The 19,168-nt window shown below is 36.0% G+C and overlaps 1 protein-coding gene across 2 annotated transcripts; it reads right to left on the bottom strand.

Moving 5' to 3' along the window:
• Nucleotides 1-13,845: 13,845 nt before the first annotated feature.
• LOC136242792 (uncharacterized) lies at nt 13,846-17,981 on the bottom strand. 2 transcript variants are annotated; one of them, XM_066034275.1, is made up of 3 exons: nt 16,778-17,981; nt 15,383-15,454; nt 13,846-14,017 (listed from the first exon to the last, which is right to left on the bottom strand). In XM_066034275.1, the coding sequence occupies exons 1-3, from the start codon at nt 17,830-17,832 to the stop codon at nt 13,936-13,938; spliced, it is 1,209 nt and encodes a 402-aa protein (XP_065890347.1). In that variant the 5' UTR covers nt 17,833-17,981; the 3' UTR covers nt 13,846-13,935. The 2 variants fall into 2 exon arrangements, with proteins under 2 accessions (XP_065890347.1, XP_065890356.1); XM_066034284.1 differs by lacking the exon at nt 15,383-15,454.
• Between the last annotated feature and the right edge of the window lie 1,187 nt (nt 17,982-19,168).

The following is a 19,168-nucleotide window of genomic DNA, read 5'->3' as shown; positions in this document are numbered from 1 at the left end:
GACAACCCAAATGAGAGTGACTAAAAACATGGAACACACTTAATGGAAACATAATAAAACTTGCATCTTCTCTCAGGGTGCAGAACTGTCTTGAAAAGTTTTTCGAAGATTCTCTAATGGTGCATTCATATAAATATCCATGCTACCACATTTAATAATACGAGAAAGTTCTTTTATATACTACACTGTGGCACTTTTATCTTCATCACAGGTGTAGTATAATACAACACCTGTGGTGAAGATCAAAAGTACCATACTGTGGTAAATAACTGATATACCACAGTTTGTGGCTACACTTACCATAATACAGTATATAATATGGAGTACTGTAACTTCACACATTCCACAAAATTCTTACCTAATTAGTAAGCAAGTCTCTAATAACAATCCATTCTGTCTTAGCTAAACTTTTTTTACAACTAAAGAGTTCTTTCTGCTTTTTATACCTTCCACTACTTGTATGTGCTGCTGTAGATTGACTACTATATTTGAGACCATATTAGAATTGCACTGTAGTCTATATCGCTAATTAGCTATCACCATCACGGTCCTGCAGCACTATACACAAGGGTAAGGAGTTTATAAGTATTGTAGAGCAGCAGTGAAACCCTTAGACTGTTTTCACTTATTCCACTGCTTGTATTCAGCATTTAGTAATTGGCCAAAGGTTCCCTGAATTCCTTTAGGTAGCGTGACTTAATCAAATCAAAATCCAACTACAACATGTTTAAAAACCAAAAATATGTCAGTACAGTGTTTCAGTACAGTAGCCCAGTCCAGTAAATATTAGTACCCCTACCAAATAAACTAGAATTAGAAAACCATCAAGACAGCAAAATTATTTCCTGGACACAGTACTTAGCAATAGCAATACTAGCCTGGTTATCTTGCTCCTGTATTGCAAAGCATGCCCCGTGTCACAAGAAAGTGATACCACACATTTTTGGGGTTGAATCTGATTTGCAAACACTCTGTCTTTGGACCTGCAGCACTCAGACTTAGTGTTTACAAAATCAGAAACTAACATCCTGGGTGTTACGGAACACAGAAACTGTGTATTTTTCAGGTTCTCCCACATCAAGCAATAGCTATAGCCATTATTAAAATTACACCTTAACATTCTACTACTAAAATGTCATTACAATTTTTTATTATGTAGTTTTTGAAATTCGTCAAACAACACGGAATACGGAGTTCATACTCTGAGGCGTCTGTAAGTACAAGTGGACCCATAAAACATGTTGAGTTACCCTCTGTTGTTGGTGTTTACACAGCATAGCAAACTAAATACCATGAAGCCCTCTAATGGAGGTAACATCAGTAATGGCAATAATAAGGTTATGCTACATTCAAATCATTATTGTAAGTTGATGTAACACTGCATATGATATTATTGTACTGTGGGTAAAAAGATCAAGCTGAAAGTGCACTTTTATTTCCATATTTTACAGCTGGCTACACACTTCAAAGCTGCATGTGTGCTACATTCATTTCAACAATGCTGTATTCAGGCCAACAAAAGGGGATGGGGGGAAACCGGGGGAATTTCCCTGGGACTCACTTTGTTGAGAGCCCCAGGAGCTGGGCATCAATAATCGGATATTGTTAAGATCTAATATGAACAGTCACCCTAATAGAGCAGTCAGGCAAGTATTTAGCTACAGTAGCTACTTGAAATAACTTTTAATATCAGTCTCACATTCAATTTCAAAGGGGACATAGAGCTTAACATTTTCCTACCTGATAAGTATTTAGCAGCTCGATATGCCTAATACAACAGTTGAATAAACAATAACACTCACATATTCACTCTCAGAGGGTCTAATTTTCAAACCTTTTGCTGGGAGGTCAGGGGGGCATGCCCCCAAACCCTCCTAGATTGAGTGTGCAAAGCACATTATGGTTGCCTGCTGTAGCTATATCAGTTATAGAGGCCCCACATTTGTTATTTGCCATGAGTCCCTTCAACTGTCGGTGGCTCTGGCTGTATCCGCCAAACTTTGCTGTGTTTTTTCTGCTTAACTCAAGTGAGCTACAGTATGCATTAGATTAAGGGAAGTACAGCTATACAGGTATTATCTCCCTCTTACAGTAGAGCATGGTAAATTCTTGCATCACTAAAAGTTACTGTAACTATCAAAGATGTCTGATTGCTACTGTTATTGCTTCATTCACTGTACAAAAATCCCTTGATCGCTTGATTAAATTTTGATTCCGGTCGTATGTGTTTCAAAAAACAGTATAGAATTTGTATGTATGAATTAAGACTCCTTTTCACAAAGCATTTTAATATTTATAAATTGGATGTGTAAAAAGGTTTTGCAAATCCAGTGACAAATATGTAAAAATTTGCATGTGTATTTTATTAGCTACTGATGACAGAACTAAAAACATGTCATTGTCTGCTAATGATAATGTCATTTGTAATGACTATGTGTCATCACCAACCATGAATCAAGATTTCAGTGGTAAAGCTCTAATTGCTACATGTAAGAACTGTAGATTGTTGTGAGTTGCAAAGATCACATCCTTATTTGTATACCCACAGCAAAAAGGGATACTGGTGATGATGACACTGAAGATAATGATTTGCAGTGTACTCAAGACACAAAATTCTGATCTCCAAAGTTTAATTGTGAAAGTAATTTTGTAGAACATACTGAACAAAAAAAATTGTGTGCATTAGCTACAGTGTATATTATTATCACAATTTGTTATTATTATATGAACCTTGTGTATAATTAATTTTATCTCTTCTGGTGGTTAGTAGGAATAATGCTTTTCATAATGTGACTGGGCCTGCAAAAATAGAGTATCCTATAGAGAATGTAGGCACATGATTTTTGCCAAATTTTTCACACTTTTATCACGCATAACGTTTTGTACCATTGCGCTATGGCAATGCAATGTTTAGCTCGTAGTAAGCATTTAATTGGCATCATGATGCAAGTTACAGAATGTGAATATTCTGTTCCGGTACTGAGATATGACTTGTATAGTAATGGGATGTAGTTTGTGCCCACATGCCCTGTTTTCGTAGGCTCGGTCACATATTATGAAACTTGTATATAATTAATTTTATCTCTTCTGGTGGTTAGTAGGAATAATGCTTTTCATAATGTGACTGGGCCAGCAAAAATAGAGTATCCTATAGAGAATGTGGGGCACATGATTTTTGTCTACTTTTTAACACGTTTATCACTCATAACGTTTTGTACCATTGTGCTATGGCAATGCAATTTTTAGCTCTTAGTAAGCATTTAATTGGCTTTATGATGCAAGTTACAGAATGTGAATATTTCTGTTGCTGTACTGAGATATGATCTGTAGTGTGACAGAGTGTAGTTTGTGCCCACATGCCCTGTTTTTGCAGGCCTAGTCACAATTTTAAATTTCCAAGGCTTCAATATAAATATGGGCATCATATATACTCTTGATATGACTGAATTTAACAAAACAAGGTTTCCACGCACATCAAAATTTGACTTCAACTTGACTCTATCCATGTATACAGTAACCTATTGACCTAAAGCTTTTACAAAATGTTCCATTGTAATACCAAGTCAAAATTTGAAACTAATGGTATACTCCTATAGTGCTGCAAAGTATTAAAATTGGACGTGTTTGGAAGCCTTAACACTGCTTGAAGCTCCTTAGTTTACTAGAGTGGTATATCCCCAGTATATGGAACAGTTAATTGTTTGGAATTTTAGTAGCTTTTCAGTAAACCTGCATTCACTGATGTTTACTGAGAGTTTAAAACTTAGTAAAACAATTATGTTCCATATACTTAAAGTTACTGACATTTTACTATCAGTATAACTGGGCACAACTACAGTAAAGCAGCTTAACAAATTAGTAAACTAAGAACCTTCAAGCAGTGTAACTTGTTTTGTCAACTTCGGTCACATAATCTCGCGTATTTAGCTAAACCTACACAGCACCATGCATAATATTATACTCTGCCTGTGACATTATGTAGTGGTATTGCTATAGTATGAACTCTTGCATAACTGATATGAAAAGCAGTCTAATGTGGTAGGCTCGATTGTGTTGCTTGTTATACAGTCCAAGTCTGAAAATATATTTGTGGTACTAGTGTAGTTAGCTGTAGGTATGTTGAAATACATTGTTTGTCCTTAGGAGCATGCAGTACATGTACAATTAGGCCTGAGTCAAAAACCGCATTTCGTTTTATTTTTGTGCAAAAAAAATTGCGATAAATATTTTCGTGTAAAAATATTTGATTTATGTGAATGACTGCTCTATTAGAGTAGTTCGATCTTGTGTAACAATTTTCGTGTAAGAAGTTTTCATACAAATTTTGCATGCAAAAATGTGACCGGGCCTGCGAAAACAGGGCATGTGGGTACAAACCACACCCCGTCACTCTACAGGTCATATCGCAGTATTGGAACAGAATATCTGCATTCTGTAACTTGCATCATAAAGCCAATTAAATGCTTACTAAGAGCTAAAAATTGCACCGCAATAGCATAATGGTATAAAACATTATGAGCGATGGAAGTTTGAAAAAGTAGGCAAAAATCATGTGCCCACATGCCCTATTTTCGCAGGCACAGTCACAAATTATTTTACAACAACAAAAAAGCAAATTACGGTACGTTTAAACTTTAGCCCAAAATTCTTTCAGGAATTTCCCAAAATTTTCACCTAATATGGTCTTCATTATTTCCATTATACTTGCATTATGCTCCTAAATTAACAACATTTCTTACAATTATTCTGGAGCTTCTTAGTCACTGTAGACATGAGACTAATATGCTCCGAAAAATGAGCATTATGCTTTTGAGAAGTGCTCAAAAAATCACCCATTATGCTTTTGAGAATTTCCCATTATTCCCAAAATTGTGCCACCATAGTTGGGTAATAATGCCAGTTTATTGCTGTATCAGAACCATTTTCATTAATATTTAAGCTTCATATAGTCTTGAATTCTTTAGCTGGTTGTTGTATTAGAGTATTTCATTTCAATGTGACTGTTTTATTAGAGTAAATGATATTCGATGACTGTTCTATTAGAGTTTCTGGCTGCTCTATTAGAGTATATCGCTCTTTTTAAACCAGACGCACTCCCACAGCCGGCCTTCGTCGGCGTACGTCTGGTTTACTGAAATTGTTTCGTAAAAGTGTGTGTGTGTACCTATCTATGTTTGTTCGTACGCACCCACGTGAGCAAAATCGTTTAATAACGGTAAAAGCAGCTTTTACATAAGAAGTAAAAGTGAAATGAAGTCTGTATTAAACTTCTGCATAGGTGAACTTTGCTCTGAGGTGGTTTCTTTTCGGCAGACTGAAATACGGGTGTGGTGACTTTCCTCAAACTACCTTCCCCTTGAGGTTTTCAGGCATTTAGCAACTGAAAAACAACGGTGCAGGCCTCGTACACTATCAGGAATAGTCTATCGCTTCAAGTTGAAAGGGGGCGTATCCCTTACGTACGCGAACAAAAATGAAGAGCAGCTTTGAGGCTTTGTCGAGAGAATTTGTGGGAAAAAACACGTTAGTCACACTATAAAACAGTTTAGAAGATAGTTTTACAGGGGCGTAGCCAGGGGGGGTTCAAAGGGTTCGGACGAACCCCCTTTTCAGAGTTAAGAGATACTCTAATAGAGCAGTCAATTACTCTAATAAAGCAGTCACAATGTTCATGAAGCAGTGTAGCTTACCTATGAAGCTATAAATAGGATTTTATTTTACATAACAGACGTGATATAGTTGGTAAGGATAACTAGCTATTATTGTCGTGACCTTTTTTTTTTTTTTGGTCTTCAGCAAGTTTTTTTTGGTCTTCAACTGTTTTTCAGAAAGGTGCCCCCCCCTCTTTCCAAACTCTGGATCCGCCCCAGCCTCTACTCGCTATTGCGAATGGACTAGAATACACATGTTTACACGTGTACACGTGTACACGGCCCCCGTTGTGGAGATTCTATACTTAGGGCAGAACCCCCCTTTTGGAAATCCTGCCTACGCCCCTGGTTTTGTGCATAATATGTTGGTAAAGCGGTTTGTGTAACAAACGCTTCCTTAGCAGTGCATAGCAACGTAGCTAATTGAACGAATATTTCATGAATTACGAGAAATAGCTAATTATATTATTGCACAACCCAAACTACCCTATTGTAAAGTAGTAATACATAGTTGGTTAATTCATAGTAGTATATACTGTCTATAGTTAATTCCAGATGAGTTAGCTAGCTGCATGGCGCCAGGTTTTTAGAACCATTAGAAGTTGCACAACATCAACTTGTTTAACGGAATTGTGCAATCTTCAGATTTTCTTACTGTTAAAGCTTTATAATCACCTCAAAATGCTAGCATAATTCCTGATTCCCACGCATACTTATTATGCCCGAATTATGCCAGAATAATCTCCGCATCCCTATTATTATTATTATTATTATTATTATCAAATTATTTAAAGGGATACACAAAAGGCATGTGCCAGTACAAGGTGATACCCTTACATACAATCCTTACAGTTACAAAAATACAATTACAAAAACAGAACAACATACACAATACAAGTACAGAATTAAACAATCAGATCTAGATCTGAAATGTTTAACCTGGCTTCAAGCCAAAATGTCCTCAGGAAATAGTGTTCCACAAGAATGCCACGGATACAAAGGAACAATAACGGAAAGTATTGATAGTAGAAGAAAATACTTTTAAAGTTAGGGAGTGCGACCTTGTACACAGTGTATTGAACTCAAAGTAATCACTAAAGTTTATTCCAGTACACCCCTTCCAAATATCATACAAAATTGACAGTGACAAGAATTGCCATCTAGACTGCAGGGATGGCCATTGCAGTGGATTCCAGGTGCTACAGATCCAATGTGCTGCTCTGCACTGCACTGATTCAATCAATTTAATGTTAGAAGAAGTAAAGGGAGACCAAACAGGACAGGCATATTCAAGATGGGGTCTCACAAGGCACTTGTACGCAGTGTTCTTAGCTGAAAATGAAGCACCAAACATAATACGACGAAGATGATTGAGACAAACCGTAGCCTTATGCACACAATATTTACAATGGTCGGACCAGTTCAATTTTGAAGTTACAAAAACACCAAGATACTTCACTTTCTGAACCCAACTTATCAAATGAGATCCAATATAGTAATTAAATGTAAAGGACAGCGCTTGTTGGTAATGTTCAAGGCTTCACACTTGAGTGGATTAAGTCGTAACAACCTAGTCAAGGTCCACTCATATATCCTCCTAAGATCCCATTGTAACAGCTCGCATTCACTCACACTGGCAATGTTCCGATACAAAGTAAGATCATCAGCGAACATCTTTAGATAGGAGTGCGAGATCACAGATTTTATATCATTAGATATAAAATAAACAACAGTGGGCCCAAGATAGAGCCTTGGGGCACTCCTGAAATAACAGGAAACCAACTAGAGTGAGATCCATTGACAACAACTCGCTGAGCTTGAGTAGTTAAAAAACCTTGATCCAGTTCAACAAATCACCAGTTATTCTAAGACTCTCCAACTTTAATAATAAAGGCAAGTTATTAGTCAGTGTCAGTGAATGCTCTACTAGAGTATTTCACTACAAAGTGACTGTTCTATTAGAGAGTATCAATCTAAGGAGCTATGTACAATGCATTAATTTTAGTAGGTCTTATTTGTGACTCTATTTTGGAAAACCATACATTTGGGCACATTGGTCAATTTTCTGTTTTATAGCTACAATGAAGCACTGAGTGGTTATCTATCATGTGTGAAAATTTTGTGATGATACACTAAAGCATTCCAAAGATATGGCTAATTTACTGTCTAATACATAACAAACTAACTTTTCATTATCAGTTTATAGAACTGTATAGTGATCAGGTGTGACAAATTGATGACAAATCACTTTGTTGACAAAGATCTCCATTTTTACAATCTAAAATGGATGAAAAGAGATCCTTGAGAGTTTAATCATGTGTTCTTTGTGATTTTCCTCAATTAAATCAATTGTATTATTGTCTAAAGATAAGAAAATGTTTGGTTTTGGGAATGAACAAATCACCCAATTTGTAAGTTAATTGCTGTCCCACGTATTGTGAAACTTCTACATAGTCTGATATAATTGAGAAAATCTCCTAAAATAAAGAAGCTATGTGTGTGAAATTTCACAGCAAGATGGCTTAATAGTTGCTTTATCAGAATATGCAAAAACGTTAATTTAAAAAAATATTGGTGAAATTTTCAATTGAACATTCCCACAAATTTTGCATGTGCCCAGATGTATGGTTTTCCAAAATATGGTCACATTTGAAGAACATTAATTTTAGTCAATCAATGCCACTGTAAGTTAAATTCTACATAGCACTTGTTAGATCTCAAAATAATCATGTATTGCTCTCCAGTTTAGCATCCTCATCTTATGAAAGATATTACCAGGTTTAAACAACTACAATGTAGAGCCACCAAATACATCCTGAATGACATTATATCCGACTACAAAAAATGTCTAATAAAACTTCAACTCCTTTCTTTAATGTATGTTCTGGAATTACTATTTTTCATTACCAGCTATCCTATTACCAGCACCAAGAAAGCCTACCTCAGGTTTTAACATCAACTCACACATCTCATTCTCTAACAGTTGCACCAGATCTAATGGACTAAAATTGACCCATAATCCATCTTTCAATAAAAAAACAATATCACATCTACTATTATTTTAAACTGAATATTGTGAAACTCTCTACCAATTATCAAAATGGACCTATCTACAGTTACTATCAATCTTCTGGAAACATTTTATTGCTAACTTTAATCCGACCGACTCTCATAAAATCCATTACCACTGTCCATGTAGTTCCAGTATCAACTACTTCTCCATGAACTTTGATCATATCTAATCCAATCACAACTCACCAACTTGTCACATCATTAACTATTGTAATGTATTCTACGCTAAGTAGTTATGTTACTGTAACTTTACGTAAAGTATTCATAATTTTTACCTTAATTGTAATTTTAGGTTAGGTAATTACAAGTGATGTAGTTTTTGGATACTAGTACAGAATTCCAGTATTCCATCAGTGTATTTTTTATGTAATATAGTTAGTTAATTTCATTGTACAACCTTTTGTCTGTCACTGCTTTTTACACAGTAAAGTCTTTGTACAAATACATTAATAAAAAGTGTTCTATTGCAGTTTCCACTGACTGCTCTATTACGGAGTATAGATCTAATAACAGGGGCGGATTTAGGATTTTTTGAAATGGGGGGGGGGGGGGGGGGGGGTTAAGGGACATAGGCAACTAGCCAGACATTAGAAGATACCCATCCTTCTCACAAGGCCCTACACTGTTAAAAATAAAGAGTAACCACCACTCTGAGAGTTCCCAGAGTAGGGAGGATTTAACACCCCATGGAGAGTAACCAACACTCTGAAGAGAATAACCATTACTCTGAAGAGTAAGTGACACCACCTTCAGAGCATGTGTTACTCCCCAGTTACTCCTTTGGAGTAATGGTTACTCTCCAGGTGTGTTAAATCCTCCCTACACTGGGAACTCCTTGAGAGTTGTAGTTACTCTTCATTTTAACAGTGTAGTTGTAAGATCATCTAGTATCCATGGTCAAATTAGCTATTTGGAATAGTACTAGTGACTACGTTTGTGTGCGAAGACTACATTAGTGTGTGAAGCACATTAGCATGCAAAGCATGCCAACTTAGGGGGGTCTGGGGGCATGCCCGCCAGGAAATGTTTTAAAATTAGCCCCACTAATTAAAAGGTGAATCTGAAAGTAATTTTAGCAGTTTTACAGTGGAAAATAATGGAATTTCAGATTATATCATTCAAATTTTACTTTTCCATTAAATCAAGACTGATTGCAATATGCATTGAGTATAGCTATCATGCTTGCATGATAATCTCTTAATTTGTAGCTACCAAGCATTTAGATATAGCTAGTTATATGCCATAATGCATCAGCCCCCATGCTCTAATCAGCTAAATCTGAGAGGCAGAAACATGTATAGCTAAGTAGTAGTGGTGTTGAACATCACAATTATTAGAATGCATGCTCTTTAGTCTAGTGACACTTTGTTAGCCATGTGTACTGAAAAGCAGAATGCAGTGAAGGGTACTAGTAGCTATTAGCTATTCCACTGGCAATCCTTAGCAAAGTGCAACTATATTTGCATTTATGGGGTTTCTGAATTTGTTGTTGTGCTAGTCAACTTATTATATCTGCCGGGTTATGAAGACTGAACTATAGACTAGCTACAAATGCCAGCACCATAACCCACAGCATTGGGTCATATCAGAAGGTAACTGATACAGATTTTACATTCAAAGACAAAAGTTGGTGAATGTACTATAGCTAGCTACCTTATGAGACTGCAAAGTAACAGTTTGCTAAATGGCTGAGTTGGTAGCTAGCTACATATTTTACTGAAGCTGATAAATCTAACCAATTAAAAACCAACTAACACTTTTTGAATCTTTTAAAATATAAAAACCATACTAAACACCTTTCATAACCAAAGTGGAAAACACTGCTAATCATCTGAATAAAACAAAAACCACAATTAAACTTTTGTAACTGGAGATGCAACCCACAATCGAAACTTGTTTATGAAGAACTCGTGAGGAAAAGGAACTGTCATTCTCAACAAGTGGCTAGTAAGAAATAAATGCCGGGGTCCAAATTAACGCCGGTCTCGTTTAAACTCCGGGTCAAAAATGATTTATAGGAAATTAATTCCCGGGCTTCTATACGGTCATATACGGTACATGTATTATGAGACAATTGAGATAACAGTACTAGGCCTCTACCAGCTTTCTACAATCAAGAACCTGCTTAATTTATTAAATTTTGTTCATCCTGAGTTGAGTACATCAAATTCTGCCATCACGAAAATAATGTCTTAATGATGCTGCCTCTACCAGCATATGTGACTGGGCTTGCGAAAACAGGGCATGTGGGAACATGATTTTTCCTACTTTTTCAAACTTCTTTGACTCATAATGTTTTACACCAATATGCTATGACAATGAAATTTTTAACACTTAGTAATCCTTTAATTGGTTATATGATACAAGTTACAGAATGCAAATATTCTGTTCCAGTAATGAGTGAAGACATTTAGTGTGACGTGGTGTAGTGTGTGCCCACATGCCCTATTTTTGCAGGCCTGGTCACATATTGGCTTCTAGAAAAAATTTCTGGCAAAGGATTGTAAGGAGTGGAACACTATTTAGCTGCTTAAATTGTATCTTATAATTTTATTTTTATTTAGTATCTTTTATTTTTTTCCTTGCCATGCCCACATTAATTCCATTTGTGGTCCTTTTTGTTAGTCTGAGGACTCACATGCTTACATTGTGTTTTGTTGTACTGTCATCATTCATGATGGCTTTTCCTGCTGATGTATTTAAAAAGCCAAACAAACTTGCCAAACGTACTCAACATACTGATCAGAAGCAGTACAAGTACTGTAATGTAAACTTCCTCATGATGAGAATACCACAGTTAAATGAATTTGGAAATGGAATTATGACCTAGCAGCTACAGCTCTTGGGATTTTTTCATTGCTTGGGTCAAACAAACTGTAATGTATGCATAAAGATAGAAAAATTCAACTGTACAGTATCCAAACTATCTATTGAAAATTTAGGTTTCACATTACTTTAATACCAACAATAGAGCTATTTGTATTCAGTAGCTAATTCAGTACTTATTAATTCAGTCATTGTTTATCACTGGAAACTATCACCTCTTATTATCAAATAAAGTGAGGTCTACATGTTAAGCATTTAGTACCATATACTGTAGCAATAAGGTTTTGCAGGAGGAAAGTTGTGGATAATTAGGTGAATGAGTGGTGTTTCACCAAGCCAGGTAATAGCAAATTTGCCTAACTTTTTTCTAGTAATGCTATTGAAAGTAAAGCGTAGTTTACTAATTACGGCAAGTATGTTGTGACTACTTTTGTGCATTTTACAATCACAATGTGTGGAAATACTGTGTTCAAAGTCCTATAGTTTAGTTATTTTCATCATGTGAGAGCCAAAGAGAGAGAGAACTATTTTAGAACAAAAAACACTAAAACAATCATTATCTAAAAGGGAACAGGAACAGACCAACGAGTGAGGTGAACTTAAGCAATGAAACCTTTATCCATTAGCATGTGTGCCACTTTGGGGGGAAATTTTATGCACACACATGCCTTGTTTTCACACTTTACTAAGAGCACTTAATTACTGTAGGGTAGAAAGCAAAGACAGCATATACGTAGTAGCAAATCATGCACTTGCAATCAAATGTACATTACAGTATATTGCACACAATTGAGTGATAAACTTCAACAATTTAGTTCATGGAGTTGTACTATTTACAAGAAATTAAAATTACTAGTTGATGTGTTCATCTTGCAGTCATGCTCAAATTGATGTATACTCTATTAGAGCAACATAGCAGTCAAATTCAAGCACTTAATTCTGTTGTACGTAGCAGTCACATCTATGGTTACTAGTTAAGAAAATCATGCTAGGTCTAATGCAATAACACAATACCATTACATAACTGGTGTTTATATTGTACCACTGGGAGTAGCTACTGTTTGTATTATTCTCCTGACCACAGCGTGCTTGCTACACACTGTATAAGCCTTGTCCTTGTTGTTAGGTTATCCCAGTGATCGTAGTTACATATAATTATATAAAAATGAGATATCTAGTTGATTAATTGCAGAGTCAGAATGTTCAATTGTTTAAGACTGAGAGCTACAGTATGATTTGATGAAAATGTTCTCTCCAACATAATTCCAGTGAAGAGGCAAAGGTTTCACAGAAGCACTCCAGTTGATCAGTATGACAGTTGCAGTAGTCAGAAATGAAAGCACTCAAATAAAAATGCTTGGGTCAAATATTCCTGCAAACACATTTTGTATCAATAGACTACAGGTGTTTATTACAGCAGTTTTAGTTTGTCCATGGTGCTTGTGTGAGGAGGCCATGATTTACCAAACTCATCAGCAGTAGCAGCTAGTGTATCATAAGGAGACATGAAGTCATCAGTATCATCATCATTGTAGTTACCACATAGTCTACTCTGTCATGTGGTAGATACAGTGACTTCCCTATTATATAGCCAAGGATATCCTATGGTTTTTAGCAAAAAGAATAACATGACTGTTCCCACCAATCTTACAACTCGTACTTCACTTAAAGCATTACTAACACCATCATTAGTTTGTGTCCTATTCTCACCAGTAAGTGTAACATCATCACCTTATCTTGGTGTTACAAAGCTAAGATATAGTTGAAGAGATGATGTATTCAACACATGAATTGATATCAGCATGAGAACCTTTCAAAAATTATGGAAGCACAAAATATATCTATGCAGCAGGAGTGATTTTTGTATTTATAATATACTGTATAGCTACAGTGGTGCAGAGTCATCTCAATTCCAAGCAGTCTGAATTTTAAAATATACTGTAGCTAGCTATTTGTTGGCTATATTTTAGGGTGGCATCTGCCCCTTTACAAACAGAGAAATGGTCTGGTCACTCTATATAGCATTCAAACGTTTTAGCGTACAAATAACACTCTGTGTTGCTAGCTAGTTACATAATTACTAGATTTTATGATGTTTGTTGTGGAGTTACCATAGAATTACATGAAGTGTAGAAGAATTTTTCACAAAGTTTTGTGAAGATGTGGTATGATTAAGGCTGCCATAGAGTGTTCTTTAAAAGAACAAAAGATGAAGGTACTATGTAGTTATGGGCCTTGTATGCATAGTAAAATTGATATACTTGTAATACTTTCTAACTCAATATGGAGGATAATCTTTGGATATGATAGCAGTCATTTGTTAACCTGTTTTGAGAACTATACTGTACACACTTTGTATGGCTGCTACTGTCACAGCATAGTTCAATTACATTCCATTGTTACAACTCTGTAATGCTAGAGTGACCAGATCCTTCCTCTGCATAGACAGCTGGTTTCTTCTCGGGTTCCTGTAAGCCAGCATAATACATACCTAAATTAATGGCTTGGTTACCACATAATATTAATATAGCTACAGTAAATGCATTTTTAAATGTTAGCCGTATGTGACAACAGCTTAGTGGCCATATTGTAGAACACAGATGAGTCACTTAGTATAGCAGTAGAGCAATTATGTACTGTGTGCTGAGGGCTGAGACCCATGCCATGAAACTAGACATCAACATCATTAGTGGTGAAAAAGCTCTAGAGAGGTTGTACAGTTGAGTCATCTGGTGCTTTCACTACCAGAGAAATATGCCATGAAACATCTATGATTTTCTTCATGAAATGTTAAATCGCCTCTATGAAATGTACCATTAAAGTCAATTCATGGTATACCATGGGTTGTTTCATGGTATACCATGGGTCGTTTCATGGGCCATGAAATGAGTCTCAGAGTCCAGATCAGATTATCATGGTAATTTCATGGCATTGCAGAGATTTCATGGGTGCAGTACCCATGAAACGTTAAAATTCATGGGATAAACCATAGGTATTTTCATGGGTATTTCATGGTTATTATCGTAGAAATTTCATGCACTGTATCTGGTAGTGTTTGCCAGTCTTTTTACAATTAATATAATACTGTAGCTATGTGGCACTAATCTGGTATCGCTTGTAGACAAGCACAGCTGCATCCAATACAATGGTGCCTTTTGCCTGTGTCGGTACAGTTTATGCTGTGTATCTGTGGTCAAGAATTCTCTGTAGATCATACCATGAACGTTTCCTACTGCATATTCCCTACTCATGGACATATATTATAGCTATTATAGTGATCTAAGAGATTTCACTGCTGATAATGAAATACATGTATTCTGATGCGTGTGTGTGTTGAGCCCTCAATTTCTTCAGGTGACTGAAGCGATATCCATGTTCCAGCCAGTGAACAATTATACTCCGTACATGTGCTTTCAACAATGATCAGAATAACCACCAACCTCCATCATTTTTTGCAAATCTTTATGAAAAACTGGTGAATCAAGTTTCATTGACCTAGCTATGTATACAGAATACTTTTAAACTTAAAAGGAATGTACTGTCAGACAGAAGACATTCACTAGTGCTCACTTTATAGTGTATAGTTACTCTGTTTTGGACAGTGATTTTTGGTTGCACAACAATTATTTTCTTATAGTTATGTCACCAACGCAACCATATAAACCATTTCAAAAATAGCGTAACAATGAAGTTGCTAGTTTCAAGTGTTATTAAGTAATAATAACACTTGAAACCAGCAGGCGCCACAACACAAGACCATCCGGTTACTAAATTACTTAGATCCCTGCGGTCTGAAGTCTAAGTTACTTAGACCCTTTATGTAGTTGTTGTACCTTAATATCGTTGACAGCTGCTTGTAACAGAGAAATGTAGTATTCATTAGTAGAAACAAGGCATTACTCCACCTGTAACAAATTTTCAGGTGGTGATGCGTTGCCAATGCTACTAGTGCAGGTGCGTGTAATAAACATGAAAAGGGTCTAAGTAAACATGAAAAGGATCTAAGTAACTTAGACACCTCCAAAATCCACCAAATCCACCATGAAAAGGGTCTAACTTGAGATAGCTATACTTGTCTAAGGGTGCACCATTGCATTGACAGGTGTGTATATGTGAAATGTATTTGCTCACCACAAAGCCTACAAGATCACTGAGATCCAATAAATCCTAAAATATTCTCAATGCATGTACAAACTTGCAGCTAGAAGTAAATGCAATTTTTAATCATCTGGGTTACTAGATGCTTGGCTCCCTCACTCAATTGTTCCTAAATATATGGGAGCTCCAGAGAAGAAACATACCTTTATTTACTATATGCCTGTCAAAGTACATGTAGTTAATTCTAATTTAAAAAGCTCCAATTATTCTGAGATCAGTAATCAATACTCTATCTATTTTAATAAAAAGTATGTTTTCAAAGTTTAAAAATTGGGCTAGAATTCCTATTTGTAACTGGCACCTGTCTGGTTGAAGCGGTCTTTATCAATTGAAAAAATCAAGCTTGTAGTTTAGCCATTATGGAGTTATATAAGCCTATAGCTAAGTCATTTGGTCAGCAGAAAATTTTGCTACCTATTGGAGGCTTTTTTGGGTCGCACTGAAAGCACTGGTTAACTGCCAAGGCACTATGAAGTATTGTGAGGCTGGTTCTGGTCAGTATTTTTTATGAAAAAGTGCAAATGTCCTTGATATTTATATGGTACTCCAGTATACTCTTTGATAAGTTCAGCAATATAGTTACATCAGTTGCATTTAGCAGAACATGGCTGCTGCATGCAGCCATGCAATGTCTGAATGAAGCTCTATTTCAAACATTCCTTTGGACAAAAGATTACTCTGCAAGTCTGCTACACATTTACTGGCCTTCATGAATCCATATAATTATATTATACAATCACATTTCACAGTAAACATGGCACAGCTGAGCATTCCTATGTAGGATTACTGTGTCCATACCATGTACCATGTTGAATTTTCTCTCAATCACTCTGTGTGTAATGATCATGAATAACCAAGGAACAAAGAAGTTGCACAGGGAAATCCTAGTCAAGGAAGTGCTAGTATTCTATACACATTGTACTGCAGTTATCGTGGATTTGGGAGGGAAACATACATATACAAGTTATTTTATCAGATGAAATATTCGACACCTTAAGGGTTTAACTTTGTTATACATAATATGTAATTATACATAATGGAGTTCAAATCATGAGTCAAAATCAATGTACCTTTTCAAATTAGAAAATTTTTTAATCTGCTTCTTTATTGTCGATATGTGCTCATCTTGCCACTGAATTTTGTACCGTAATTTAGAATCTTCTTCAAACACTTTTCTACTGCAAACATCAACTAATTCATCTGAAACAGAAACTTCTAAAAATTTAAACAGTTTACTAATAGTGATTTTTGGATCTGCTACAAGATCGCTACCATATACTTGCAACATGTTAAGATTGTATTTCTGTTTTGCAGTTTCTATGGCTTGGAAGAGACCAAAATAATTCTCAATTACTTTATCTATCAATTGTGAATCTATTGAGTTTGTTTCATTACTCACTCTAAGCTTTCCAAAATCATTTCCTTCTGAAGCAGAACTGTATTTGGCCAATACAAGGCTAGCAATGTTATCATAAGGATTTCTGATAACATGGAAGACTTTTATCGGTAGGTTCACGGCAGCCTTTAATCTATGGTACACATTACCCCACTGCTCAGGATAGTGATATAGAAGAGCTGTAGTGGTGCCTCCCTTTTTATCTCCGATTACATCTATGTAATCCTGATAAGTTCCCTGGTACAGGTTGTCAATAGTGAGGGTGTATCCCTTTCGAGTTTGTCTCTGCAATGACTTTCCTGTGCGGGCAGTATTCCAAATGGTTTTGAATATTTTCTTTCTATCACATTCTTTCCATATTCTCACTTTTGTAAATATATCAGCCTCATGTGCCAGCACAACGTGGGGATGACTGTCAATTATGGCTCCAACTATGCTGTGTCCGCTATGTGGATGTCCAATGAAAAATACATACTTTTTAATTCGGTCCATTGTTTGTTGCGACAGTAGGTGTGGGACCACAGGTACACTTTCTTTGTCATCGTCGCCTTCTGGCAGTTTGTACTCACGAAACTGAAATGGCATTATAGTCGGCAAACTTTCTATGTTCCGAGCGGTTGTGTATTCGGATGATGAGAAGATCAATACTGTAATGTAAGCACATCCCACAATCAAACCGATAGCTACTAACATCGACCGGATAGTGGAGAGAAAGCTAGATGAAAACATACTGACGAAGATAAATCATCTGTAGCTAGCTATCAGTCACCAAATAGATAGAGATTAGTCACCCAGAAAAATATCGCGTGGTCTCCAATCAGTCGCAGGATTAGCTAGCTAGCTACAATTCACTAAATTTGTTATCCTTAGCCTTATAGTTTCACCAACTGGGATGTCATAGCTATGTTCTATACCATATGCGTATTTTGTACCGTACGCGTATGGTACGATTTTCCGTACCATACGCGTACGGTATAGACATACGCGTATGGTACGTACCGTATGCGTATTATGCCTTTTCTCAGTGTCTTTTAGCCTTGCCATCACCTAGCTACAATGGGCTGTCTTTACAAGCATTTCTAGCTGAGTAAACTTAGAACACAACATAATAATCTGCCTACCACTGAGCTGAAACTATAGATTTATTCATCAGCACACACATGCATTTTATCCTTGCCATGCTCATGCATTTCCCACTATATATATAGTCCTATACTGATGTACCTAATTCCTATGTACATTATCTCACTTTGTCTGCAGAACTTCAAATGAATGGTACTGTGCATGTATGCTACTTTATAGCTATCAGAAGCATGCAGATGCATGGTCTCATACTCAATTATAAGTGTTGATATCTGACAATTTACAACACAATTGGGTAAATAAGCAAGGAGAGCAATTACAACATGCATGGTAGCTAGTAAGTTCTAACTGAATTATACATATACTGCTTGTGCAAAGCTAATAATTTGAAAACTGAATGAACTTCGTAAGTGTCATCAGTTGTGCAACATGGCTTTGATATACTGTACACTCTTCTTTTGAGGATCCAATTTCTTGTTTACGTACTTTTCTTGTTTATATACATACTGTAAATAGTACCACCACTCACATTCATCACATTGGATCTAAAGCAAAAATTAATGTGGATGTTGTTAACTTTAAAGAGTACATTCAGATAAGAGTAGCTAAACATGCATTGCCTTCCCATCCACAAGCATGACAGTAAGTAGTGAGTATAGCTATACAACACACTTAACAAATAAACAATGCTAGATAATATACATTCATTACTGAATTATTCATTAGAACTCATAAACTCGCTATAAAATCTTTGCCATGTTATGTTTCCTACTTCATCTCAGTAGGCAATGCACATGCCTCATTCAATAGCAAAGATTCAGCAAACTACAGTCTTAAAAAATTTATTGCACGATTAATTAATATGCACATCAGTCTTATAGAGTATAGCATGTCTAATATTGCTATAAGCTACAGCCATGTAGGTTTGCAAACTGACTCTACAGTTATATATCTCTTTCCTACCTCCCTCAATGTTATTGTA

This window comes from Dysidea avara, chromosome 2, assembly GCF_963678975.1.
Source record: "Dysidea avara chromosome 2, odDysAvar1.4, whole genome shotgun sequence".
NCBI classification, from domain to species: Eukaryota; Metazoa; Porifera; class Demospongiae; order Dictyoceratida; family Dysideidae; genus Dysidea; species Dysidea avara.
This window is presented reverse-complemented; position numbering and strand designations above follow the sequence as displayed.

Excerpts from the sequence above, each read along its gene's own strand:
- LOC136242792 (XM_066034275.1), bottom strand. The coding sequence starts at position 17,832 with ATGTTTTCATCTAGCTTTCTCTCCACTATCCGGTCGATGTTAGTAGCT. Across the intron at positions 15,455-16,777 it reads AAATTTTCTAATTTGAAAAG|GTGGAGTAATGCCTTGTTTC; the intron begins GTACATTGATTT and ends AATTTGTTACAG. Across the intron at positions 14,018-15,382 it reads CAGCTGTCAACGATATTAAG|GAACCCGAGAAGAAACCAGC; the intron begins GTACAACAACTA and ends GCTGGCTTACAG.